Source organism: Pecten maximus, chromosome 17 (genome assembly GCF_902652985.1).
Source record: "Pecten maximus chromosome 17, xPecMax1.1, whole genome shotgun sequence".
Classification (NCBI taxonomy): Eukaryota; Metazoa; Mollusca; class Bivalvia; order Pectinida; family Pectinidae; genus Pecten; species Pecten maximus.
In genome coordinates this window covers 9075461-9103450 of record NC_047031.1, presented here as the reverse complement: position 1 = coordinate 9103450, position 27990 = coordinate 9075461, and the positions used below count along the sequence as shown (strand labels likewise).

The 27990-nt window shown below is 41.5% G+C and overlaps 1 protein-coding gene across 1 annotated transcript in view; it reads left to right on the top strand.

The window, feature by feature from the left end:
* The first annotated feature begins 3511 nt into the window (after positions 1-3511).
* LOC117315422 (methylcrotonoyl-CoA carboxylase beta chain, mitochondrial-like) overlaps positions 3512-27990 on the top strand; it is a 35633-nt gene continuing 11154 nt past the window's right edge. Inside the window, exons 1-14 of the mRNA XM_033869606.1 lie at positions 3512-3692; positions 6208-6274; positions 6634-6718; positions 8230-8331; positions 9487-9614; positions 12513-12625; positions 14154-14267; positions 15293-15357; positions 17948-18047; positions 18671-18766; positions 19320-19392; positions 21770-21846; positions 22190-22256; positions 23236-23392. Coding sequence (XP_033725497.1) covers positions 3564-3692; positions 6208-6274; positions 6634-6718; positions 8230-8331; positions 9487-9614; positions 12513-12625; positions 14154-14267; positions 15293-15357; positions 17948-18047; positions 18671-18766; positions 19320-19392; positions 21770-21846; positions 22190-22256; positions 23236-23392 — 1373 coding nt within the window. The 5' untranslated portion in view covers positions 3512-3563. The remainder of the gene's footprint in view (positions 3693-6207; positions 6275-6633; positions 6719-8229; positions 8332-9486; positions 9615-12512; positions 12626-14153; positions 14268-15292; positions 15358-17947; positions 18048-18670; positions 18767-19319; positions 19393-21769; positions 21847-22189; positions 22257-23235; positions 23393-27990) is intronic.

The following is a 27990-nucleotide window of genomic DNA, read 5'->3' as shown; positions in this document are numbered from 1 at the left end:
TGAAAGTGTCGGTACACCTTAACCACTCGGCCACCGCGGCCCCATAATATACACACAATTACACTCCTCATACAATGATAGACACTACATTTTACTGTTCATACGAACTATCATACCATACCTACACTGTTCATAGTATAACATTAGCCCAAATTTCCTCTGGCCCTGACACATAATAATAAAGTTTGATGATAATGATGATGATGAACACACAAATATGAACCTGTTACAAGCAATTATGTAAAATCTATTCAGCTCAAGAGTAAAAGGAAATAGATATTTAACTTAAGATGTAGTTCTTTACCCCTTAAAATTGAACTTGAAAGGGTAGGCATGCATGCCCGACAAGACTGGCCACCAGCCCCTAATTTTTTTTGTTAGAACTGCTCCACTAAATTTTAATACTAGATTATCTCCCCCTAGTTTGAAACTTAGGAATCAGACATATCCTAGTGACCAAAATCATAAAGGTCAATTTTATTTATAATTTTAATATTCTAGAGACAGGGAACCAGTCTAATGCCCGACCTGTGATTCCTCTATATGATAGGGTATATAAATTAAGCCATGATGAAGTAGAAATTGGGTATCATTTTTGTAATAGAATGTACATCTGGTTTTATTCTAAAGATAATTTGTAATTTAAGATAGTGTGTAAGAAGAGTACATGTGGTAAAACTATATTTGTCAAGGGCGAGAGTTGTTTCCCTTGAGTGTGAGAGATTTTTTACTGTATATTTGTATTTGTCTATTTCAGGGTATTTTTTACCTACTTAATAAATGGTGAACCGTCGATTTAAGTTTTCGTTGTGTTTAAACCACCTGTTACAAATGGCGCCCATGTAGATTGCTGGACTATCTCTATGTCTCCAATTCCAATGAAGTTTACCGTACCAATTGTCCCGCCAATCCGGAACTATATATATGTACCAGAGCGCATGAATAATTAAATTTAAATCACTGCCTCCACTAGGGATCGAACCCGGGACCTCTGGCTTACTAGTCTTACGCTCAACCGATCGAGCTAAAGAGAAGATATCTCTAGCCGGCTAGTATTTACCAGGGTTACAGTTTTTATGTAATTGTGCTTCAAATACCTTTTTTTATTGTGATTGTATTAACATGCTACGCTTAAATAAGATATGATTGATTAATTGATTTATTGATTGATTGATTGATACGTTACACAGGTACCGTTATAACGGCCGAACGGTTGTGTCGGGTGAACTTATGGACAGTGAAGTGCAGGATTATATCAACGTAACTCGAGAAAACGGCGAAAGTCATTAATTCAACCATTGTTCTGTCGATCGGCGATGAAGCTCTTCTATCTTATGACAAAACAAAGCATGTTTGATCACGGAGGAAACGTTAAGCTGACAAAGCACTGGTCAACTTAACATTTTCTCCACGATCAACATGCTTCATAAAATACAAATTCAAAGAATGGTGCACTCAACAGACCATGGAACAAAGTAAAGAAAATTTTGACAAAATTGAACAAGTTCTTCTTCTCTTGTCTACAGTAGAAATCGTGAATTTGAATTGGTTTGTACAGTGTTATGAGTATTTTCTGTCCAACCCAGGTATTGTCTCAAATGGCTTTAAAGAAGCTGGGATCACCTCTGTTCGGAGTAACTATGTTAGTCTGTACTTGTATATGACTATTTGATTTAAACATATTTTATTTTATCTTAATATATACATGGGAATTGGGCACAAGTTATCAAACTTATATTAAGCCCTTTCCCTATATAATTACCAAATGAATAAACAATTCAAATAAACTATTCCGATGCCGATAGCAGAAGTTCACACTATTCACTTTTCAAAACACTCTGCTGTTTCTAAAGTTCATCACATCCTGTGCCATGGTATATGACTATGTGCATTACTGAACCAAAATAAAGAACTGAACTGTTTACTTGTTTTTATTTTTACTACCAAATATTAAATACGTAAAATATAAATACACAAAATTTAAAAACATATTTTATCAACAATCCGTAAAAAAAATACTATAGTAACAAGAATTATCTTTAAAAAGGATAAACGGCATAGTTTTAATGCTGGTGGTTATAATGAAAAACTGCTGGTGAAATAAATTGATAAGAAAATTATATCAGTTTGAATCATTTTGGTTGATAATAAGACTGCATTTGAATCAGGAATATAATTTTATTAATGTGTCATTTGAAAAGATACATCCACTTATTCAGTTTGCATTCAATCTTATATTTGTTTTGTTTTTAACAGCATATCTGCATTTTGCATTTTCCGCTGCATTGACCAATCACATACTTCATCTTGACAAGTAACGCCACCTGTCGCGTCATATCCGGGTCAAAAGAATATTATACGGCAATGCCGAAAAATAACTCGTTATACGGTATGACGATCATGTTTCCAGCACGTGTGAGAAATTAATCTTCAAATATTGTAGAAATAAATTCTATAACTGTAAATGTGTTAGCTGGCTAAAAGGGTGGGGTGTGGTATACTGTACTTACTTTGTGTTAAAGTCCCACTGTCCACTGAAAGAAAGAGTTATTATAATAACTAGGAAAAGCAAACAAATATCTTATACAGACATTGAATCTGAAACTTTAAGTTCCCACTGTCTTATTGATTATTATCTATGTCACCAAGTTATTACAATATTATGACATCACAAACATTTGTATTATTAATGAATGATGTCACAACTGTAACTTAATAGTGGACATGCAATTGTGAAATTACACATTATGTCCTAATCCTGGATTTTATATTCTTATTTATTATTTTAATTTCTCATGTTTGCATCGGACATGTGGAATTTTTTTTCATGACGATGGTGATGGAATTTATTACATAAAAACATCAACATGGTACCACAACAATCTTGTAATAAGTGTAACATAGTTGATTGGATTCATTATATTTGGAGTATTAAATTAATAACAAATAGGAAAATTTCGAAAAGATTAAATTGAATTTAATCTCAGCGTAACGTTACGTTACAATTCAATTCATGCAATAGAATATTTGAGTATGGGTAAAAAGTCACGCCACGGGCACAGGGGCATGTCTAGTTTTATATTACAAAAAATAGTCAGAAATGTCAATATATATAGGTTGCTACCAGAGACCTGTAATAGATTATAGCCTAGAGTTATATGGGTATTTGCTGCTGTCATATATTTCATCAATAAATAAAGTATTACAATATCAGAGACCTATATTATATAGGTCTCTGGCAATATAACATTCTGCCATTCAGGTTCTTTCTGGTCTAGATTCAGGCCTTTTCATGTCTTTAGGAGGACCCTCCGTGTTTTCAGCGTTAACGCTGAGTTTAGTTTCGCATTTCGCACGACGTGCACCTTTTAAAAGCGATTATAATTCGTTGTCGATGATAACACTTCATAAGAGTGAGCAATATTGAATTCAAGGACAATGTGCTGTAGTATTTTTATACGAAAATTGAAAGATAGGTCTAGATCCATTTAAATACGAAACAGTGGCATAAAAAAGTCAATGTTTACAATTTTCACCTTCAGACTCGCAGGAGAAGCTAAAAAATGCTGCCGCGTAGCTTGGTTCGTCTGTCTCTCCGTTGTGAGATGAGACGACAATGCATGAGACGTTACCACGTAGATGAGGCGGCACCAATAGGGACAAGGCCCGACACATCCTCCTCGGAATATCAGGTGACCACAGTAACTCATGATCACCATGCAGTTTTCATCATCCATCGCCCGTTCATGATCATCGCCTGTCTGTCCGTCTGTAAACAATCATTGATATCGCTATTCCTTTGGGCCTCTTGTGGCCTATACCCATCCCTGGAGGAAGAGGGGCTGGTGCTTAATATTGAGGAAACAACCTAAAATCGATATGCTTCGGACAGTTTGGTGGTTTTTAGCCCTCCACAATCAGATACAGTACTGGAGAAGTACTAGGAGCATATATATCAAACTTCACATGTATAACGTTAGATGTTCCCCTTGGTCCCTTGTTAAGTTGTGTTCATTTAGTTTTGAGTTTGATCATGAAAAACAAAATGGCCGACGAACGGCCATCTTGGATTTTGACACTGAATGTTGTTTACATTTTAGTCTTTCATAGGACGATATAGCCCGAGTTTTCTCTGGCCCTGTCACCATGTCACCATGTCTGGTGTAGGGCCAGAGCGCACTACTATATGAAAACGTGGAATTATCCGACACCGTTTGGTGTCGCTAAGAATTTGGTACAAATAAAATAAAATCGGGTGTGACATAATACCTACCTTACATATTTGGATAAATGAGATATTTATTTACCCCAAAACACCCTTTTAGTCCCACTTAGGTGTTTTAACTTTTATTTCGTCTGTATAGACCCTCACTGTACGCTAGTCAAAATTTCATACTTGACTTGACGCCATATTGCCAACTATGTAGGTCGCGGTCGGCCTAATTACCCTAATCATGCGCGATGGAGCGAAAAGAAAAAAATACAACATTTATTTTTATATATTTTACCGCTTACAATTTATAAATAATGAATTTTTAAATTGAATATAACAGGTTTTGGGAAATAATAAGCTTAGTTTTCTTATTTTAAACAATGTAACAAGAAAAACACAATAATGATATGTGGTCTTTTCGGTCCATTGCGTTCCGATTCGGATGGTTAGTTGTACTGTCACTTACAAAATGGCTGGTCAACAGTACGAAATTTTGACTAGCGTATAGCGAGGGTCTATACGGACGGAATAAACCACCTAGATGGGACTAAATGGGTGTTCCGGTGTAAATAAATATCTCATTTATCAATACATGTAAGGTAGGTGTTATGCCACACCTGATTTTATTGTATTTGCACCAAATTCTTAGCGACACCAAACGGTGTCGGATAATTCCACGTTTTCATATAGTAGTGCGCTCTGGCCATAACCAGACATGGTGACAGGGCCAGAGAAAACTCGGGCTAAGGACGATATAGATTATTCAATGGTGGGTGCCAACATCACTCAAGGATCGATCTCTTATTGATGATAAATACGAAAAATTAAATGGAAGTTTTCAGCATTGATCACTTTAAATTTTCTTTTTTCATTTATCGTAGACACCAGCGATGATCAATGATGGAGTCTACATAATTGTTTAATTGTAGACATGTGTAATGCACAGTTGCAGTGAAACATAGGTCAATCTGTTTATGGGCCTTGTGTTTATGCTAGAGCCACTACGAAATACTTTTGCCAATTTACACATTGTCAGTACCAATAGATTCGTTTTGGTTGTTCTGATATGCTACCATAACATGAAGAACAAGAATTAAGGTACAAATCCCAAAAAATCCTGGCAGTACCACATCTTAACATAAATGTTTTTACTATCAAGAAAGCTGTTTGTGAATTTAGATGAAAAATATTACATCAAGAATAGCTAGTCAATCGGCAAAATCACAACCATGCTTTGAAAGTAAAATGTAAGTCTGGAGGGCTTTTCCTCATTGGTTTGGGGAAGGGCCTTGTTGTCCCATTTTGGGAAGAAAATTGGTGAATTGGGAACAATTTTTCAGGAGCAAACTACAAATTTTGGTAATTTGGCTTAAATATGAAATAATTTCAATTAGGAATGGGGCCCATTAACGGCCCCAAAAAGCCCTGGCCTGGTTTATATGCCGACTTGACTGTTATTGCAAACATTATAGTTACGACAGGAAGAACCCAACAGGCCACAAGAGATGTACATGTTGAAGTGGTGTATATGAGGACCTCTCACCTCAGGGGAGGTAACTGGTGATGTGTCAAGGGGAGGTAACTTGTGATGTGTCAAGGGGAGGTAACAAGTGATTATCAAGGGGAGGTAACTGGTGATGTGTCAAGGCGGGGTAACAAGTGATTATCAAGGGGAGGTAACTGGTGATGTGTCAAGGGGAGGTAAAGGGTGATTTATCAAGTTATGTACTAGGTAAAAATAACTTATAAGGTGTCAAAGACAGGTTACTATGGAGTGTCAAGGGGAGATAACTGGACTGTACTGTTAGTTCTACAACAGCTTCTGTAGCTCTTTACTTGCATTCTGAAAACAGAAGTTTGTTTCATTTCTAAGAATAAATAACTCGATATCAAGAATCGTTGTACATGTAATATGCTGTTGATTGGTCTGCTAGATCTAAGAATGCACCATATAGAAAATACATGTTTCTAAATCAAAATCATTTTTTTTTTAGGAGAATTATTCCAGGATGCAGACTCTAGTCAAAGATTTACGGGACAAGGTCTCCACTGTAATGCAAGGTAATGTGTCAAACTAACAAAGATTAATCTTAAAGAGATCTAATAAAGGTCACTCAATTGTATCGAAATCCCTTTGGGATCTCGTTAAATTCTGGGTTAACCAAAATAACAGGTCTAAATCCCTTTGGGATCTCGTTAAATTCTGGGTTAACCAAAATAACAGGTCTAAATCAGTATTCTCTTGATAGTATTATTACTATATATGACTGTATCTGTCTGAATGTTGTGCCATAATCTGATGTATGACATTCTTAAATGTCGGTCCGCAGTAAACAATACCAAAGCATTGTGTAATGTGTCCTGAGATAAAGCATTTGTTCTCCATTGTCATGTAAATAAGTATCTTGATGCTCTTTAAGGAGGAGGACCAAAAGCTGTGGAGAGACATTTGTCTCGTGACAAACTGCTTCCACGAGACAGAATTAACACCCTTCTGGATCCGGAGTAAGTACAGTGATCACCTTCCAGGTCCAACAAGTATAACCCATGTATTTTCTATTTATTTAAGGATTGAATAAAGTTATGTTGAGGTGTATGGGGGTATAAACCTCAATAGGTCTTGAGACAAATTTATTATGAACTGCGAAACAGTTCATAATAAATTTGTCTCAAGACCTATTGAGGTTTATACCCCCATACACCTCAACATAACTTTATTCAATCCTTATATTTATATTTTTTTGATATTTTGTACAATATTTTGTCTTTGACAAATAGGGACTTGTGCAAGTCTACCACAGAACTTACCGAAATGTACGTCATCACTCTTCGTCTACATATGGTTAATACTTTTAGGATTTCTTTCGAGAACAAACTTAATAGCGAATTAAAACAAATATTAGTTTTAATGGAATTTATTTCATATAAATATGATCACTTTTGAAAAGGAATTAGAAAGATATAGTCCAAGCTCGACAAATGTATTCCTACGCCGGACTTGATATAGTTCATTGAAAAATGACTCTAGTTAACTGTGGTAGGTTCATTGAGTCTGAATTGAGTGAAATAACATAAATATTAAACTGTAACCCACTTAGTGGTGTATAGTCATCACACATGAGATGTTGTTTAGGAGGTTTATGTTTATGTATGTTTATTTATGTTTATAAAGTTAAAGCTTGATATTTGATTTGATTTTGGTGGTCATATTTCAAGGTCTATTGATCATTAAGACACATGCACCTCTTCTTTATTTTAAGATCTATCAAATGCAAAAAAAAAAAAAAAAATTACATTACTAGTAGATTGCCATCTTGAAATTGGAGAGAAGAAAATTGTGATTAGAATTTTCAGTTCACCTTGGGTGAAGGGCTGGTGAGCTTATGCCATGGTGCGGAATCCGTCGTCGGTCATCCTTCTTCCGTCTTTTCAAATGTCTACTAGTCAAAAAGTTTTGAATGGATTTTAACCAAATTTGGTCAGAAAGATCCTTGGGGGAAGGGGAAAAGATTTTGCATAAATGGTGACGCTGACCCCCTTGGGCCACTTATCAAAAAGTCCTGAATGGATTTGAACCAAATTTGGTCAATATCGGAAATTGAGGAACATCCTTTAAGTTGCTACCAGTTCTGAACGATTGAATGGATTAATTTTTGATGAAATTTGGTCAGGACCATTATAAGGCAATGAGATCTAACATTGCATAAATGGAGAGTGTGGTCCCTTGGAGAGGAAAATAGAGGAAATGTTGCAAAAATAACCCCAAAAACTCTAAATTCCTTCTTGAAAAATGGCTGGATTTGGTCCATACTTGCTTAAAACCATAGGTGGAAGATGCAGCAAAAAAGTTAGAAAAAAAATTGTAATGTAACTTGAATATTTTCCCCATGATTACTGAAATGTCCAGATGAGAGATGTAGGCCCCCTGGGCCTCTTGCTTATAGAAAAGTACTGAAAAGATATTTCTCAAACCTATGGGAACTCTTAATAACACCAATTTCTCTTTCCTATAACAGGTCACCTTTTCTGGAGCTTAGTCAGATGGCTGGGTACAAACTTTATGGAGAAGAAGAAGTACCAGCTGGAGGTATCATTACTGGCATAGGTCGTGTATCAGGGTAAGTAAAACTAACTGGTGATGTGTCAAGGGGAGGTAACTGGTGATGTGTCAAGGGAGGTAAGTAGTGGTTATCAAAGGGAGGTAACTGGTGTTGTGTCAAGGGGAGTTACTGGTGATGTGTCAAGGGGAGGTAACAAGTGATTATCAAGGGGATGTAACTGGTGATATATCAAGGGGAGTTACTGGTGATGTGTCAAGGGGCGGTAACTGGTGATGTGTCAAGGGAGGTAACTGGTGATGTATCAAGGGGAGTTACTGGTGATGTGTCAAGGGGAGTTACTGGTGATGTGTCAAGGGGAGTTACTGGTGATGTGTCAAGGGGAGTTACTGGTGATGTGTCAAGGGGAGTTACTGGTGATGTGTCAAGGGGAGGTAACTGGTGATGTGCCAAGGCAAGGTAACTGGTGATGTGTGAAGGGGAGGTAACTGGTGATGTGTCAAGGGGAGGTAACTGGTGATGTGTCAAGGGGATGTAACTTGTGATGTGTCAAGGGGAGGTAACAATTGATTATCAAGGGAAGGTAACTGGTGATGTATCAAGGGGAGTTACTGGTGATGTGTCAAGGGGAGGTAACAAGTGATTATCAAGGGGATGTAACTTGTGATGTGTCAAGGGGCGGTAACTGGTGATGTGTCAAGGGGAGGTAACAAGTGATTGTCAAGGGGAGGTAACTGGTGATGTATCAAGGGGAGGTAACAAGTGATTATCAAGAGGAGGTAACTGGTGATGTATCAAGGGGAGGTAACTGGTGATGTGAAGGGGAGGAACTGGTGATGTATCAAGGGGAGGTAACTGGTGATGTGAAGGGGAGGAACTGGTGATGTATCAAGGGGAGGTAACTGGAGATGTGTCATGTGGAGGTAACTTGTAATTTGTCAAGGGGAGGTAACTGGTGATGTATCAAGGGGAGGTAAAGGGTGATTTATCAAGTTATGTACTAGGTAAAGATAACTTATAAGGTGTCAAGGAGAGGTTACTATAGAGTGATGTATCAGGGGTAGGTAAATTGTGTTGTGATGGTTGAAGGTAAAACATCTTTTAAATATGTCTAACCAATCTTTCTGGCAGTGTTAATTATTATTTAGTTTTACCTATTCTGAAACCGTTGGTGGTATAAATCTTTGTTACAATGTAATATTTCTTTTGTTACAGGGTGGAGTGTCTGATTGTAGCCAATGATCCAACAGTTAAGGGGGGATCCTACTATCCTGTTACCGTCACCAAACATCTACGTGCACAGGAAATTGCTCAACAGAATTGTCTCCCCTGTATATATCTAGGTATGTTGTTAAGAGCTTATTTTTAGCTCACCTGGCACCTGATCGGAAGGTCAAAGGCCCAACTGAGCTTATTATTAGCTCACCTTTCACAAAGGCCCAACTGAGCTTATTATTAGCTCACCTGGCACCTGGTCGGAAGGTCAAATGCCCAACTGAGCTTATTTTTAGCTCTCCTTTCATAAAGGCCCAACTGAGCTTATTATTAGCTCACCTTTCACAAAGGCCCAACTGAGCTTATTTTTAGCTCACCTTTCACATAGGCCCAACTGAGCTTGTGCCATGGTTTTGCATCTGTCATCTGTAGTCCATCCTGCATCTGTCAGACATCAACGTTTTCCTTTAAAAGGGACTATTTGTATTTATTACCATCCGATAACCAATAAAAAGTGTTATGTTAATCAAAAGTTAAAGGATTTCACAAAAATTGAAGAAAAAAAACAGAAAGAAATTCCAAGACCCAATATCTGGGCCCAGTTGTTCGGTGATTAGGCTAATCACATTTTCAACAATTTTTCAAATCCTTACATAAAACATTTTGGTGTTGAATTAGTGTTTAGTTGGTAAAATTAAGTGCAAAATTTTTATGAAAAATTAGGGCATTCCTGTCTTCCAGAGAATACTAATTCATTAAGAATCCTTTGGAATTGTGTTAACATTTTGATAACACATGCACACAAAGAAAATGAAGGTATACTGGTAATGAACAAAAACCAGGGGATTTCTGAACCAAGCCCTAGTTTGTCAGAGATGAGTCCAGACTGAATAGGGGAACCAAATGTATTTTGTGTATAGCGATGGTCTGCCAAATGCCAATGTTTGGTCCAGTGCATTTTGTTTGAACCATTGATAGTTAGGAGAAGTAGCTCAAAAAGATGGAAAATATTTGTTAACATTAACTTGAATGTATTTTGCCTTGATTACTAAGATATCAAGGTGATGCAGGTCCTTTGGGCCTCTTTCCCACAAATATTACCAACTATACTGTATTGGCCAACAGTGCCCATCATGACCTTTATATTGCTTAGATTGGTAAATAATATATTATTTGGAGCCGTTGTGGTCGCATGGTAAATAATATATTATTTGGAGCGGTTGTGGTCGAGTGGTAAATAATATATTATTTGGAGCTGTTGCGGTCGAGTGGTAAAAAATATATTATTTGGAGCCGTTGCGGTCGAGTGGTAAATGATATAGTATTTGGAGCCGTTGTGGTCGAGTGGTAAATAATATAGTATTTGGGAGTCGTTGTGGTCGAGTGGTAAATAATATATTATTTGGAGCCGTTGTGGTCGAGTGGTAAATAATATATTATTTGGAGCCGTTGTGGTCGAGTGGTAAATAATATATTATTTGGAGTCGTTGCGGTCGAGTGGTAAATAATATATTATTTGGAGCCGTTGTGGTCGAGTGGTAAATAATATAGTATTTGGAGGCGTTGTGGTCGAGTGGTAAATAATATATTATTTGGAGCCGTTGTGGTCGCGTGGTTAAATAATATATTATTTGGAGCCGTTGTGGGCGAGTTGTAAATAATATATTATTTGGAGTCGTTGTGGTCGAGTGGTAAATAATATAGTATTTGGGAGTCGTTGTGTGGTCAAGTGGTAAATAATATATTATTTGGAGCCGTTGTGGTCGCGTGGTAAATAATATATTATTTGGAGCCGTTGTGGTCGAGTGGTAAATAATATATTATTTGGAGCCATTGTGGTCGAGTGGTAAATAATATATTATTTGGAGCCGTTATGGACGAGTGGTAAGTAATATATTATTTGGAGCCGTTGTGGTCGAGTGATAAATAATATATTATTTGGAGCCGTTGTGGTCGAGTGGTAAATAATATAGTATTTGGGAGTCGTTGTGGTCAAGTGGTAAATAATATATTTTTTGGAGCCGTTGTGGTCGAGTGGTAAATAATATAGTATTTGGGAGTCGTTGTGGTCGAGTGGTAAATAATATATTATTTGGAGCCGTTGTGGTCGAGTGGTAAATAATATATTATTTGGAGCCGTTATGGGCGAGTGGTAAGTAATATATTATTTGGAGTCGTTGTGGTCGAGTGGTAAATAATATATTATTTGGAGCCGTTGCGGTCGAGTGGTAAATAATATATTATTTGGAGGCGTTGTGGTCGCGTGGTAAATAATATATTATTTGGAGCCGTTGTGGTCGCGTGGTAAATAATATATTATTCGGAACCGTTGTGGGCGAGTGGTTAATAATATATTATTTGGAGTCGTTGTGGGCGAGTGGTAAGTAATATATTATTTGGAGTCGTTGTGGTCGAGTGGTAAATAATATATTATTTGGAGTCGTTGTGGTCGAGTGGTAAATAATATATTATTTGGAGCCGTTGTGGGCGAGTGGTAAATAATATATTATTTGGAGCCGTTGCGGTCCAGTGGTAAATAATATATTATTTGGAGCCGTTGTGGGTGAGTGGTAAATAATATATTATTTGGAGCCGTTGTGGGCGAGTGGTAAATAATATATTATTTGGAGCCGTTGTGGTCGGGTGGTAAATAATATATTATTTGGAGCCGTTGTGGTCGAGTGGTAGGACACAGGGCTACATGACCTAAGACTCGCTAGTCCCTCACAGGCGCTGTGCTGTATCCTTTAACAAGATACTTGGTTCTGTTGTATTCCAGTTGACTTAAATGTAAATGAGTACATGGTAGGGCAGGGCAAGAAATGACGTGTGTAAGCTGTTAGTGCCGAAATGGTAGCTTGATAGTCTGGCTGTTTGCTCCCCATGGAGTTAAGAAAGACTAAAGGCCCAATGACCATGGATTATTATTTGTGAACCACTTTGAGATGCCTATGTTGCTGTAATATATAGGTCTATCAAACTATTATTATTGTTAATGATTATTTTTCTGATCTGGCTTCTGACAGTGGACTCGGGAGGAGCTAACCTTCCTCGTCAGGCTGATGTGTTTCCTGATCGCGATCATTTCGGCCGCATCTTTTTCAACCAAGCCAGAATGTCTTCTTTGGGAATTCCACAGGTAAATTACACTATATTGTATATGTACATGAAACATAGATTTGTATATTGTACTGTATATACATAAAATGTAGGTTTGTATATTGTACTATACAGTACATTCCAGTTAATCGGGTAACGCTTTATAGGGTATTTCGTTTATTGGGGTAAAAATTCAAAAACCAAAACCATTTTCTCTTGAATCATGTTAAAAATAATCGTTTAATTGGGTTGGAAAAGTCATATTTTTCGGTTATTTGACTACGATAATTTGACAAAAAAAATAGAAATGCTCCAATTTTCACGAAAGTCATCACATATACCTTTAAGTTTTAGACATTCATCAACAAATAGGGTAATTAAGATGGTTATAATGTCAAAAAATGGTAAAATATTACCTTAAACGATAATGTTATGGCAGGTTTGTGTCATGTTTAGAACTGTGTTGTTGTTCTGCCTCGTGGGGTTTTTCCCCCCCAACAGGAAATCGATTAAGAATTGTGGGTAAAATTAAATGTTACTTTTAGAGTCAGCAGCAGGCCAACGTAATGGGGGTTTAAAAGCATAATTAAGCTTCTAGACAATTAAACTTTTACTTCTGGGATGTAAAATCTTCGAAGCAGAAACCAAAACAATAGGTTTTGACCTGGTCTGACATTGCTACAGACCGATTGATATCACCGCTAACTGTGGCGAATTAAAAGTGAGGGGTTTGCCACGGGGAAATGTGACGACACTGGTACACAGGTGAGTTATTAATAAAACAGTAGCGAGCAGTAAAAGGACAGACGCCCGACGTTAGCTTATAATTCCTATTCAGGTAAGGATTAGAACTGGTTAATAAAAACATTACATTGGATTTCGTGTTGTTTTATCAGAGACTGTCAGTGTCAAGGTCGTATTTATACCAAAGGAAACAACCCAAATAAACTCGGTTTCTCCGATCTCTGCTTTGGCAATTGAAAATAATATGGAATATTAAAAACGTAATAGCGAACAAAAGAATGTCTCTAGGATAAACATAAATGATTTTAGCTGTAATTGTCGGCGAGTCCTTAGATCGTATGTCAAATTAGGAACACATGGATGAAACAGGGATGTATGACCCCCAATTTGAGGTGCTACGATTGTACTGTGTCACGAATAAGAAACAATCTAAGGTTTTATTATTTTAATACATGTATTTTTATACAATTAGTAATAGTAATATGACAATTTCACATCAGTAAAAGCACAAACAAAAACAGTTTATTAACAATAATAATTAACGCAAATATTTTCATCCAAAATCGACCCAAGTCTGACAACCATTACGGACCAAATCCAAGATGGCGACGTGCATTTCGGCTTATTGCATAAGTCGGTTAATCGGGTAAATAGCCCCCGCAAATAGGCAACCCAATTAAGCCGAATGTACTGTATATACATAAACCATAGGTTTGTATATTGTACTATGTATACATAAAAATAGGTTTTTAGACCAGAAATAGGCCACTACGACCCATCGTATGTTGACATGTTGTAATATCGGAGTTGTTTCCCTTGTATAGGTGGCTGTGGTGTTGGGTAGCTGTACTGCAGGTGGAGCCTATGTACCAGCCATGGCAGACGAGAGTGTCATTGTCCGAAAGAAAGGCACCATTTTCCTGGGAGGTCCTCCATTGGTATGTCACCACGGGTCTCTAACTATAGCAGTACACAGCAGAACTGGACCCACCAGAGTGTGTCTCAGTAAATTTGATCATCTCCAGTGCATATTTTGGACTCAGGAGATTTCTGAAAATAATAAAAAATTTTTGGACTTTAGAGATTTCTGAAAATAAAATTAATTCATTATAAATTTATTTCATTACTGTAAATCACTTATATTTTGTGTGGGATTTATTTCCGCGTTAATTCGCGAGGAGAGTCAAACGCGAATTCAAATCCCTCGCGAATATTTATATAAGAATGACAAGAATAAGTGGCATCCATTTTGAATCTACCGTAATCTTTAGTTTGTGAACGGACATCATCGTTAAAGTAACATTAGAATGATAAATTATATACTTATATGAGATTGTTATTTTATGTCACAAAACACTACATAGGAACGGGCGTGAAAGCTTTATTTACCTTGAAAACAACTCACTTCACTCTCCACATGGAAACATCGCCGACCTGTTAACGTCATTCGCGAATTTAAAGTCAATTCGAGATCAGAATTCGCGAAATTATGTATTCGCGAATAAGTCGAATGAGGTGAGTTCGCGAAATTAAGTACTCGCGAAATATAAGTGATTTACAGTATGTTTATCTAAACTTAAAAAAATAAAGGCTTCTCAACATCCAAGTTGTGGTCTAGATTCTGTTGACGTGTTTCAACTGCTAGGCGATCTTTCATTTTATATGCCCTAGCTACATTTTTGAAATTCAAGATGGCCACTGTTGTTATGTGAACATTTGTCAGATAATATAACATTCGGGTGTGTAATGTTGTGAAGATAGATTCTATGATCTATGGCAGTTTATTTTTGTTGACTAAATTGCTTATATTCAATCACACATAAACAATTAGACATGAGAAAAATTGTCATTTTAACGATTTGTCTAAACTAAGTAGTGTAACTGATTGGATAGTCATAGAAACAAGTGCTGCACATTTGATGAATCAAAAAAAGAATATGGACGGTTTATTTGTGTTTTATAGGTACGGGCTGCCACAGGGGAACAGGTGTCGGCTGAGGATTTAGGAGGGGCCGACCTTCATTGTAGGTAAGGGAGTATGTGTCGACTGAGGATTTAGGAGGGGCAGACCTTCATTGTAGGTAAGGGAGTATGTGTCGACTGAGGATTTAGGAGGGGCCGACCTTCATTGTAGGTAAGGGAGTATGTGTTGACTGAGGATTGAGGAGGGGCAGACCTTCATTGTGGGTAAGGGGGTATGTGTCGACTGAGGATTTAGGAGGGGCCGACCTTCATTGTAGGTAAGGGAGTATGTGTCAACTGAGGATTTAGGAGGGGCAGACCTTCATTGTAGGTAAGGGAGTATGTGTCGACTGAGGATTTAGGAGGGGCCGACCTTCATTGTAGGTAAGGGAGTATGTGTCGGCTGAGGATTTAGGAGGGGCCGACCTTCATTGTAGGTAAGGGAGTATGTGTCGGCTGAGGATTTAGGAGGGGCCGACCTTCATTGTAGGTAAGGGAGTATGTGTCGACTGAGGATTGAGGAGGGGCAGATCTTCATTGTAAGTAAGGGAGTATGTGTCGACTGAGGATTGAGGAGGGGCAGATCTTCATTGTAGGTAAGGGAGTATGTGTCGACTGAGGATTTAGGAGGGGCCGACCTTCATTGTAGGTAAGGGAGTATGTGTCGGCTGAGGATTTAGGAGGGGCCGACCTTCATTGTAGGTAAGGGAGTATGTGTCGACTGAGGATTTAGGAGGGCCGACCTTCATTGTAGGTAAGGGAGTATGTGTCGACTGAGGATTTAGGAGGGGCCGACCTTCATTGTAGGTAAGGGAGTATGTGTCGACTGAGGATTTAGGAGGGCCGACCTTCATTGTAGGTAGTGTAAGGTAGTATGTGTCGACTGAGGATTTAGGAGGGGCAGATCTTCATTGTAGGTAAGGGAGTATGTGTCGGCTGAGGATTTAGGAGGGGCCGACCTTCATTGTAGGTAAGGGAGTATGTGTCGGCTGAGGATTTAGGAGGGGCCGACCTTCATTGTAGGTAAGGGAGTATGTGTCGACTGAGGATTTAGGAGGGCCGACCTTCATTGTAGGTAAGGGAGTATGTGTCGACTGAGGATTTAGGAGGGGCAGACCTTCATTGTAGGTAAGGGAGTATGTGTTGACTGAGGATTTAGGAGGGGCCGACCTTCATTGTAGGTAAGGGAGTATGTGTCGACTGAGGATTTAGGAGGGGCAGACCTTCATTGTAGGTAAGGGGGTATGTGTCGACTGAGGATTTAGGAGGGGCAGACCTTCATTGTAGGTAAGGTAGTATGTGTTGACTGAGGATTTAGGAGGGGCCGACCTTCATTGTAGGTAAGGGAGTATGTGTTGACTGAGGATTTAGGAGGGGCAGATCTTCATTGTAGGTAAGGTAGTATGTGTCTGCTGAGGATTTAGGAGGGGCCGACCTTCATTGTAGGTAAGGGAGTATGTGTCGACTGAGGATTTAGGAGGGGCAGACCTTCATTGTAGGTAAGGGAGTATGTGTTGACTGAGGATTTAGGAGGGGCAGATCTTCATTGTAGGTAAGGGAGTATGTGTCGGCTGAGGATTTAGGAGGGGCAGACCTTCATTGTAGGTAAGGGAGTATGTGTCGACTGAGGATTGAGGAGGGCAGACCTTCATTGTAGGTAAGGGAGTATGTGTCGGCTGAGGATTTAGGAGGGCAGATCTTCATTGTACGTAGTGTAAGGTAGTATGTGTCGACTGAGGATTGAGGAGGGGCAGATCTTCATTGTACGTAGTGTAAGGTAGTATGTGTCGACTGAGGATTTAGGAGGGGCAGATTTTCATTGTAGGTAAGGGAGTATGTGTCGACTGAGGATTTAGGAGGGGCAGATTTTCATTGTAGGTAAGGGAGTATGTGTCGACTGAGGATTTAGGAGGGGCAGACCTTCATTGTAGGTAAGGGAGTATGTGTCGACTGAGGATTTAGGAGGGGCAGACCGTCATTGTAGGTAAGGGAATTTGTGTCGACTGAGGATTTAGGAGGGGCCGACCTTCATTGTAGGTAAGGGAGTATGTGTCAACTGAGGATTTAGGAGGGGCAGACCTTCATTGTAGGTAAGGGAGTATGTGTCGACTGAGGATTTAGGAGGGGCAGACCTTCATTGTAGGTAAGGGAGTATGTGTCGACTGAGGATTTAGGAGGGGCCGACCTTCATTGTAGGTAAGGGAGTATGTGTTGACTGAGGATTTAGGAGGGGCAGACCTTCATTGTAGGTAAGGTAGTATGTGTCAACTGAGGATTTAGGAGGGCAGACCTTCATTGTAGGTAAGGGAGTATGTGTCGACTGAGGATTTAGGAGGGGCCGACCTTCATTGTAGGTAAGGGAGTATGTGTTGACTGAGGATTTAGGAGGGGCAGATCTTCATTGTAGGTAAGGGAGTATATGTGTCGGCTGAGGATTAGTAAGTAAAATTCTGTGTTCAACATTTATTACTTGTCCAGGAGTCTGTCCTCAGAAGGTAGATAACCATATAACGAAACTTTGATAAATTTTTTGAAAGCTTTTCTCAGTTCAGAGAAATTACTACTCACGAGATGTGTCCAGTAGTAAATGTGGTATCTTTGTTTGTGTGTAGACTTTGCCTGTTATCACTAAATGTTTAACCTTTGACCCTTGTAGTAAGTCTGGTGTGACTGACCACTACGCCCAGAATGACCAGCATGCATTACATATAGCAAGGCGTATCATCAAAAACATCAACTACAAGAAGGACCCAGGGGTAATTTATAACTTACACTTGTCACTAAGTAAACATGTCATCTAAGGAAATGAAGAATTTCTGGATAAGATCATTTTAAATCTGAAAATTATTAATTTCTAGATATTTCACAAAGTATTTACATACAAATAGAATAAGATGTGATGCTTGTTTTAGTTCACCTGGCCCAAAGTGTCGGTTAGCTTATGGCATGGTGCATTGCCTTCCTTTAAATCACAACTTGTCCTAAACAACTGAATGGATTTTGATTAAATTTGGTCTGAAGCATTATTTGTCATATTGCCTTCCTTTATATCACAACTTTGTTAAAGGAGATTTTATCTTGTATAAATAAGGAGTGTGACTCCCCTAGGCCAAAGAGATAGGGCACAATAGATCAGTTCAATTCTTTAAAATCCTTTTTCTTTAAGTTTGACAGGATTTGGTCCACATTTGTTTTGAATCATTGTTTGTAGAGGCAGCTAAAAATGTAGGAACATGTTTGTAATACCTGGGTATACACTGTAATTTTAATCAAAATTATTTTGGCATCAGTGATAACTGAAATATCCAGGTGAGAGATGCAGGCCCTCTTGGCCTCTTGTTATATGGCTTTTACCTTGTGTGGTGATAATATTTTGAAGGTGACGGTGGAGCGCCCAGAAGACCCAGTCCATCCTCTAGATGAGTTGTACGGTATAGTTGGTGACAACCTCAAGAAAACATTTGATATCAGAGAGGTAGGAAAGAAATCTTACTATCACTTAATTACACATTTCATAGAGAGTAAGTAAATAATAAAATTCTTACTTTCATGCCCACAGAGTTATAAGGTAATCATAAAATTCTTTTAATCACACCATAATTTCACAGAGAGCTTTAGGAAACATTGCAAACAGTTTCTTTCTATCATGTCCACATTTCACAGTTTTACACTACTGGAGAAGAGGCCATTAAGACCTTGTGAAAAATCCATTATTTTTTCCCATGAAATTTCCATGAAAAAAACATTAAACACCCATGATTAATCCATGAAAGTGCTAAAAATCAATGGCCATTATTTGCCCATTAGTATAGCGATATGATGGCCATTAACAAATCTATGGGATTTTCATGGGATTTTCATGGAAAATTAATTACTTTAGCATTTGGTAGTGTTAGCTCACCTGGTGCGAAGGTCATTTATAACATTACGGCTAATGTACATGCTTTATTATTTTTATCTTTTATATTGAACCACAAATTGAAACTTTTTATTGTACACTGTCTCACAGTACGACCTGTGTTTTCCAGGTGATAGCTCGTGTAGTGGATGGCAGCAGATTTGATGAGTTTAAGGCTATGTATGGAGAAACACTTGTCACAGGTAGGGAGTTTGATCATAAAGAAATTATTCAAAATTTAAGTTCTTGTTCCAATGGGGCAGAGGAAAGTATAGAGCCCCATAGGGGGCAGAGGAAGTTCTGGTCCCCATAGGGGCAGAGGAAGTTCTTGTCCCCCATAGGGGCAGAGGAAGGTCTGGTCCCCCATAGGGGCGGAGGAAGGCCTGGTCCCCCATAGGGGCAGAGCAAGGCCTGGTCCCTCATAGGGGCAGAGGAAGGTCTGGTCCCCCATAGGGGCAGTGGAAGTTCTGGTCCCCATAGGGGCAGAGGAAGGTCTGGTCCCGATAGGGGCAGAGGAAGGTCTGGTCCCTCATAGGGGCAGAGGAAGGTCTGGTCCTCCATAGGGGCAGAGGAAGGTCTGGTCCCGATAGGGGCAGAGGAAGTTCTGGTCCCCATAGGGGCAGAGGAAGGTCTGGTCCCGATAGGGGCAGAGGAAGGTCTGGTCCCTCATAGGGGCAGAGGAAGGTCTGGTCCCCCATAGGGGCAGAGGAAGGCCTGGTCCCCCATAGGGGCAGAGCAAGGCCTGGTCCCCCATAGGGGCAGAGCAAGGCCTGGTCCCCCATAGGAGCAGAGGAAGTTCTGGTCCCTCATAGGGGCAGAGGAAGGTCTGGTCCCCCATAGGGGCAGATGAAGGTCTGGTCCCCCATAGGGGCAGAGGAAGGTCTGGTCCCCATAGGGGCAGAGGAAGGTCTGGTCCCCCATAGGGGCAGAGGAAGGCCTGGTCCCTCATAGGGGCAGAGGAAGTTCTGGTCCCCATAGGGGCAGTGGAAGGTCTGGTCCCGATAGGGGCAGAGGAAGGTCTAGTCCCCCATGGGGGCAGAGGAAGGTCTGGTCCCTCATAGGGGCAGAGCAAGGCCTGGTCCCTCATAGGGGCAGAGGAAGGTCTGGTCCCCCATAGGGGCAGTGGAAGTTCTGGTCCCCATAGGGGCAGAGGAAGGTCTGGTCCCGATAGGGGCAGAGGAAGGTCTGGTCCCTCATAGGGGCAGAGGAAGGTCTGGTCCTCCATAGGGGCAGAGGAAGGTCTGGTCCCGATAGGGGCAGAGGAGGTTCTGGTCCCCATAGGGGCAGAGGAAGGTCTGGTCCCGATAGGGGCAGAGGAAGGTCTGGTCCCTCATAGGGGCAGAGGAAGGTCTGGTCCCCCATAGGGGCAGAGGAAGGCCTGGTCCCCCATAGGGGCAGAGCAAGGCCTGGTCCCCCATAGGGGCAGAGCAAGGCCTGGTCCCCCATAGGAGCAGAGGAAGTTCTGGTCCCTCATAGGGGCAGAGGAAGGTCTGGTCCCCCATAGGGGCAGAGGAAGGTCTGGTCCCCCATAGGGGCAGAGGAAGGTCTGGTCCCTCATAGGGGCAGAGGAAGGTCTGGTCCCCCATAGGGGCAGAGGAAGGCCTAGTCCCTCATAGGGGCAGAGGAAGGTCTGGTCCCCATAGGGGCCAGATGCAAGGCCTGGTCCCCCATAGGGGTAGAGGAAGGTCTAGTCCCCCATGGGGGCAGAGGAAGGTCTGGTCCCTCATAGGGGCAGAGGAAGGCCTGGTCCCTCATAGGGGCAGAGGAAGGTCTGGTCCCTCATAGGGGCAGAGGAAGGTCTGGTCCCCATAGGGGCAGAGGAACGGTCTAGTCCCCCATAGGGGCAGAGGAAGGTCTGGTCCCTCATAGGGGCAGAGGAAGGTCTATGTCCCCCATACGGGCAGAGGAAGGTCTGGTCCCTCATAGGGGCAGAGGAAGGTCTGTGTCCCCCATAGGGACAGAGGAAGGTCTGGTCCCCCATAGGGGCAGTGGAAGGTCTGGTCCCCCATAGGGGCAGTGGAAGGCCTGGTCCTCAATAGGGGCAGAGGAAGGTCTGGTCCCCATAGGGGCAGAGGAAGGTCTGGTCCCCATAGGGACAGAGGAAGGTCTGGTCCCCCATAGGGGCAGAGGAAGTTCTGGTCCTCAATAGGGGCAGAGGAAGGTCTGGTCCCCATAGGGGCAGAGGAAGGCCTGGTCCCCCATAGGGGCAGAGGAAGGCTGTGTCCCACAATAGGGGCAAGTGAATGTCTTCTTCTCTACTACCAAAAGACCCTGTATCATGCTTCGGTGATGGGTTACCAAGTTTATTCAAATTGATTTCTTTGGCCTATATTCAAGGTCACAGGAGTCAAATATGTCTTTAAATGACCTCTTTTCAGTAACCAAGAATTTGTTAATTGGGTAAAACTGGCCATGTGTACAAGAATTGCTGAAATATGTACACTTCTTGTATATGATTAACTGAATGTAATTCGTGATGGAGATTGAGTAAGCGGTATATATATTTTAAGTGGAGCTCAGTGATAAACAATAATATATTCCAAACTTCAATATTTAATAAAGTGTGATTTTATTTTACAGGATTTGCCCGTCTATGGGGTTACCCTGTGGGGATCATAGGAAACAACGGAGTGCTCTTCTCCGAGTCCGCTCTCAAGGTAATACACATGCTACAAGTTACTTACACAAAGATGTGGACAAAATATTAAATATATAAACTGTTATATAATATAGTAACACACAGATGAAAGTTTTATGACTCCTTCTCTGACTGGGCCTCAAACTCACGATCTACCACACCTAAATCATCTAGCCTGAATAAATACCTGCAGCTCACACCACTACACCAAATCCTAGCCTGAATTTCCTCTGGCCCTGACACCATGTCTGGTGTAGGGCCAGAACACACTACTATATGAATTGATAATGTATATGCCATATTATGATGAGGAGAGAAACATTTTACAAACAATTGCTTTGATTTATTTTTTCACCCTTTAGGGTACCCACTTCATTGAACTCTGCTGTCAACGGAACATACCGCTCATCTTTCTACAGAACATTACTGGTGGGTTTTAAATGTTTAGAACATGCTGCTCACATGGCTTTTTCTCCCTGGTTTTGGATGGGGCCTTTTTGTCCCATTTTGGGAAGAAAGTTAGTGAATTGGGAAAGATTTTTTCAGGAGTAAACAACAAATTTTGGGAATTTGGCTTTTAAATGAAATAATTCCAATTGGTAATTTGGCCCATTAACGGCCCCAAAAAGCCCTCAGAAAAAGTCCTGGCTCACCTTCCTACAGAACATTACTTTCTTTTCCATTGGAAATAATTCAAATTTGTTTAGAATGCTTAGTATTCTATAACAGGTTGATGGTATGTATATACAGGTATTGACCCTGGTTCTGTGAGGGACTGTGAGGGTGGGTCCAAAATGGATCAAATTGACTGAAATTTCAAAAATTTTGTCTGAAGACCAAGATATGGTAGAATCAAAATCTCAACGTGGACAAAGAGTCTCGAGGGGCTTGATAAAAATTGTAAAATTCCTGGCCCCTGGGTTTCACATTTCTTCCAGGGGAGTGGTAAGCATTACAATAGTTCATGTAGGACCTATTTACAATTACATTGAATTGGTAATTACATAGAAGATAATTAACACTCAAGTGACCGTTAAGGCCCATGGGGCCTCTTGTTACTAAGTGGAATTTTGGTCATGACCAGAGAAAGTTATCCAAGTTTGAGTTAATGAAATTTGACCTGACATGGTGTTTTACGGCCAGATGACCAATGGGCCTCCTGTTTGAACATTCAAACTCGTTAATTGTATATCTATCATGCCATCCACAAACCACATATTTTTTAGGTCAAAATTTTTTAATCACTAATTTGCCTGATTTTACTGGTACACAGATTTACTAAAGATGTGAATTGATAAGTCTGATATCTTTTCTGTTGATGGTTTGTCTTAAGCATTTCATGAATTTTCCAGGATGTCAATAATAGACAAAGGTGCGTACATTTATTTGTTTATTTTCTATCGTTTAGGTTTCATGGTTGGTCGAGAAGCTGAAGCAGGAGGCATAGCTAAAAATGGAGCTAAGATGGTGACAGCTGTGGCCTGCGCTAAAGTTCCGAAGTTCACCGTTATAGTTGGTGGATCGTACGGAGCAGGCAATTACGGGATGTGTGGAAGGGCGTACGGGTAAGACTGTACCTCTGTTAATTACGGGATATGTGGAAGGGCGTACGGGTAAGGCTGTATCTCTGTCTGTTAATAACGGGATGTGTGGAAGTGTGTACGGGTAAGACTGTATCTCTGTTAATTACGGGATGTGTGGAAGGGTGTACTGGTAAGTCTGTATCTCTGTCTGTTAATTACGGGATGTGTGGAAGGGCGTACGGGTAAGACTGTATCTCTGTTAATTACGGGATGTGTGGCAGGGCGTACGGGTAAGGCTGTATCTCTGTCTGTTAATTACGGGATGTATGGGAGGGCGTACAAGTAAGGCTGTATCTCTGTTAATTACGGGATGTGTGGAAGGGCGTACGGGTAAGACTGTATCTCTGTTAATTACGGGATGTGTGGCAGGGCGTACGGGTAAGGCTGTATCTCTGTCTGTTAATTACGGGATGTGTGGGAGGGCGTACGGGTAAGGCTGTATCTCTGTTAATTACGGGATGTGTGGAAGGGCGTACGGGTAAGATTGTACCTCTGTTAATTACGGGATGTGTGGAAGGGCGTACGGGTAAGACTGTATCTCTGTTAATTACGGGATGTGTGGAAGGGCGTACGGGTAAGACTGTATCTCTGTTAATTACGGGATGTGTGGAAGGGCGTACGGGTAAGACTGTATCTCTGTCTGTTAATTACGGGATGTGTGGGAGGGTGTACGGGTAAGACTGTATCTCTGTTAATTACGGGATGTGTGGAAGGGCGTACGGGTAAGACTGTATCTCTGTCTGTTAATTACGGGATGTGTGGAAGGGCGTACGGGTAAGATTGTACCTCTGTTAATTACGGGATGTGTGGAAGGGCGTACGGGTAAGACTGTATCTCTGTTAATTACGGGATGTGTGGAAGGGCGTACGGGTAAGACTGTATCTCTGTCTGTTAATTACGGGATGTGTGGAAGGGCGTACGGGTAAGACTGTATCTCTGTTAATTACGGGATGTGTGGAAGGGCGTACGGGTAAGACTGTATCTCTGTTAATTACGGGATGTGTGGAAGGGTGTACAGGTAAGACTGTATCTCTGTTAATTACGGGATGTGTGGAAGGGCGTACGGGTAAGGCTGTATCTCTGTTAATTACTGGATGTGTGGAAGGGCGTACGGGTAAGACTGTACTTCTGTTAATTACGGGATGTGTGGAAGGGCGTACGGGTAAGACTGTATCTCTGTAATTACGGGATGTGTGGCAGGGCCTACGGGTAAGACTGTCTCTCTGTCTGTTAATTACGGGATGTGTGGAAGGGCGTACGGGTAAGACTGTATCTCTGTTAATTACGGGATGTGTGGAAGGGTGTACGGGTAAGACTGTACCTGTGTTAATTACGGGATGTGTGGAAGGGTGTACGGGTAAGGCTGTATCTCTGTTAATTACGGGATGTGTGGAAGGGCGTACGAGTAAGACTGTCTCTCTGTCTGTTAATTACGGGATGTGTGGAAGGGCGTACGGGTAAGACTGTATCTCTGTTAATTACGGGATGTGTGGAAGGGCGTACGGGTAAGACTGTATCTCTGTTAATTACGGGATGTGTGGAAGGGTGTACGGGTAAGGCTGTATCTCTGTTAATTACGGGATGTGTGGGAGGGCGTACGGGTAAGACTGTATCTCTGTTAATTACGGGACGTGTGGAAGGGCGTACGGGTAAGACTGTATCTCTGTTAATTACGGGATGTGTGGAAGGGTGTACGGGTAAGACTGTACCTCTGTTAATTACGGGATGTGTGGAAGGGCGTACGGGTAAGGCTGTATCTCTGTTAATTACGGGATGTGTGGAAGGGCGTACGGGTAAGACTGTATCTCTGTCTGTTAATTACGGGATGTGTGGAAGGGCGTACGGGTAAGACTGTATCTCTGTTAATTACGGGATGTGTGGAAGGGCGTACGGGTAAGGCTGTATCTCTGTTAATTACGGGATGTGTGGAAGGGTGTACGGGTAAGACTGTACCTCTGTTAATTACGGGATGTGTGGAAGGGTGTACGGGTAAGACTATCTCTGTTAATTAGGGGATGTGTGGAAGGGTGTACGGGTAAGACTGTATCTCTGTCTGTTAATTACGGGATGTGTGGAAGGGTGTACGGGTAAGGCTGTATCTGTTAATTACGGGATGTGTGGAAGGGCATACGGGTAAGGCTGTACCTCTGTTAATTACGGGATGTGTGGAAGGGCGTACGGGTAAGACTGTACCTCTGTTAATTACGGGATATGTGGAAGGGCGTACGGGTAAGACTGTACCTCTGTTAATTACGGGATGTGTGGAAGGACGTACGGGTAAGTCTGTATCTCTGTTAATTACGGGATGTGTGGGAGGGCGTACGGGTAAGGCTGTATCTCTGTCTGTTAATAACGGGATGTGTGGAAGTGTGTACGGGTAAGACTGTATCTCTGTTAATTACGGGATGTGTGGAAGGGTGTACTGGTAAGTCTGTATCTCTGTCTGTTAATTACGGGATGTGTGGAAGGGCGTACGGGTAAGACTGTATCTCTGTTAATTACGGGATGTGTGGCAGGGCGTACGGGTAAGGCTGTATCTCTGTCTGTTAATTACGGGATGTGTGGAAGGACATACGGGTAAGACTGTATCTCTGTTAATTACGGGATGTGTGGAAGGGCGTACGGGTAAGACTGTATCTCTGTTAATTACGGGATGTGTGGAAGGGCGTACGGGTAAGGCTGTCTCTCTGTTAATTACGGGATGTGTGGAAGGGCGTACGGGTAAGACTGTACCTCTGTTAATTACGGGATGTGTGGAAGGGCGTACGGGTAAGACTGTATCTCTGTTAATTACGGGATGTGTGGAAGGGCGTACGGGTAAGGCTGTATCTGTCTGTTAATTACGGGATGTGTGGAAGGGTGTACGGGTAAGACTGTATCTCTGTTAATTACGGGATGTGTGGAAGGGCGTACGGGTAAGACTGTATCTCTGTTAATTACGGGACGTGTGGAAGGGCGTACGGGTAAGACTGTACCTCTGTTAATTACGGGATGTGTGGAAGTGTGTACGGGTAAGACTGTATCTGTCTGTTAATTACGGGATGTGTGGAAGGGCGTACGGGTAAGACTGTCTCTCTGTCTGTTGATTACGGGACGTGTGGAAGGGCGTACGGGTAAGACTGTATCTCTGTCTGTTAATTATGGGATGTGTGGAAGGGCGTACGGGTAAGACTGTACCTCTGTTAATTACGGGATGTGTGGAAGGGCGTACGGGTAAGGCTGTATCTCTGTTAATTACGGGATGTGTGGAAGGGTGTACGGGTAAGTCTGTATCTCTGTTAATTACGGGATGTGTGGAAGGGCGTACGGGTAAGACTGTACCTCTGTCTGTTAATTACGGGATGTGTGGAAGGGTGTAGGGTAAGACTGTATCTCTGTTAATTACGGGATGTGTGGAAGGGTGTACGGGTAAGACTGTATCTCTGTTAATTACGGGATGTGTGGAAGGGCGTACGGGTAAGACTGTATCTCTGTCTGTTAATTACGGGATGTGTGGAAGGGTGTACGGGTAAGACTGTACCTCTGTTAATTACGGGATGTGTGGAAGGGCGTACGGGTAAGACTGTATCTGTCTGTTAATTACAGGATGTGTGGAAGGGCGTACGGGTAAGACTGTATCTCTGTTAATTACGGGATGTGTGGAAGGGCGTACGGGTAAGACTGTATCTCTGTCTGTTAATTACGGGATGTGTGGAAGGGCGTACGGGTAAGACTGTACCTCTGTCTGTTAATTACGGGATGTGTGGAAGGGCGTACGGGTAAGACTGTATCTGTGTTAATTACGGGATGTGTGGAAGGGTGTACGGGTAAGACTGTACCTCTGTTAATTACGGGATGTGTGGAAGGGTGTACGGGTAAGACTGTATCTCTGTTAATTACGGGATGTGTGGAAGGGTGTACGGGTAAGACTGTATCTCTGTCTGTTAATTACGGGATGTGTGGAAGGGCGTACGGGTAAGACTGTATCTCTGTTAATTACGGGATGTGTGGAAGGGCGTACGGGTAAGGCTGTATCTCTGTTAATTACGGGATGTGTGGAAGGGTGTACGGGTAAGACTGTACCTCTGTTAATTACGGGATGTGTGGAAGGGTGTACGGGTAAGACTATCTCTGTTAATTACGGGATGTGTGGAAGGGCGTACGGGTAAGACTGTACCTCTGTTAATTACGGGATGTGTGGAAGGGTGTACGGGTAAGACTGTATCTCTGTCTGTTAATTACGGGATGTGTGGAAGGGTGTACGGGTAAGGCTGTATCTGTTAATTACGGGATGTGTGGAAGGGCATACGGGTAAGGCTGTACCTCTGTTAATTACGGGATGTGTGGAAGGGTGTACGGGTAAGGCTGTATCTCTGTCTGTTAATAACGGGATGTGTGGAAGTGTGTACGGGTAAGACTGTATCTCTGTTAATTACGGGATGTGTGGAAGGGTGTACTGGTAAGTCTGTATCTCTGTCTGTTAATTACGGGATGTGTGGAAGGGCGTACGGGTAAGACTGTATCTCTGTTAATTACGGGATGTGTGGCAGGGCGTACGGGTAAGGCTGTATCTCTGTTAATTACGGGATGTGTGGAAGGGC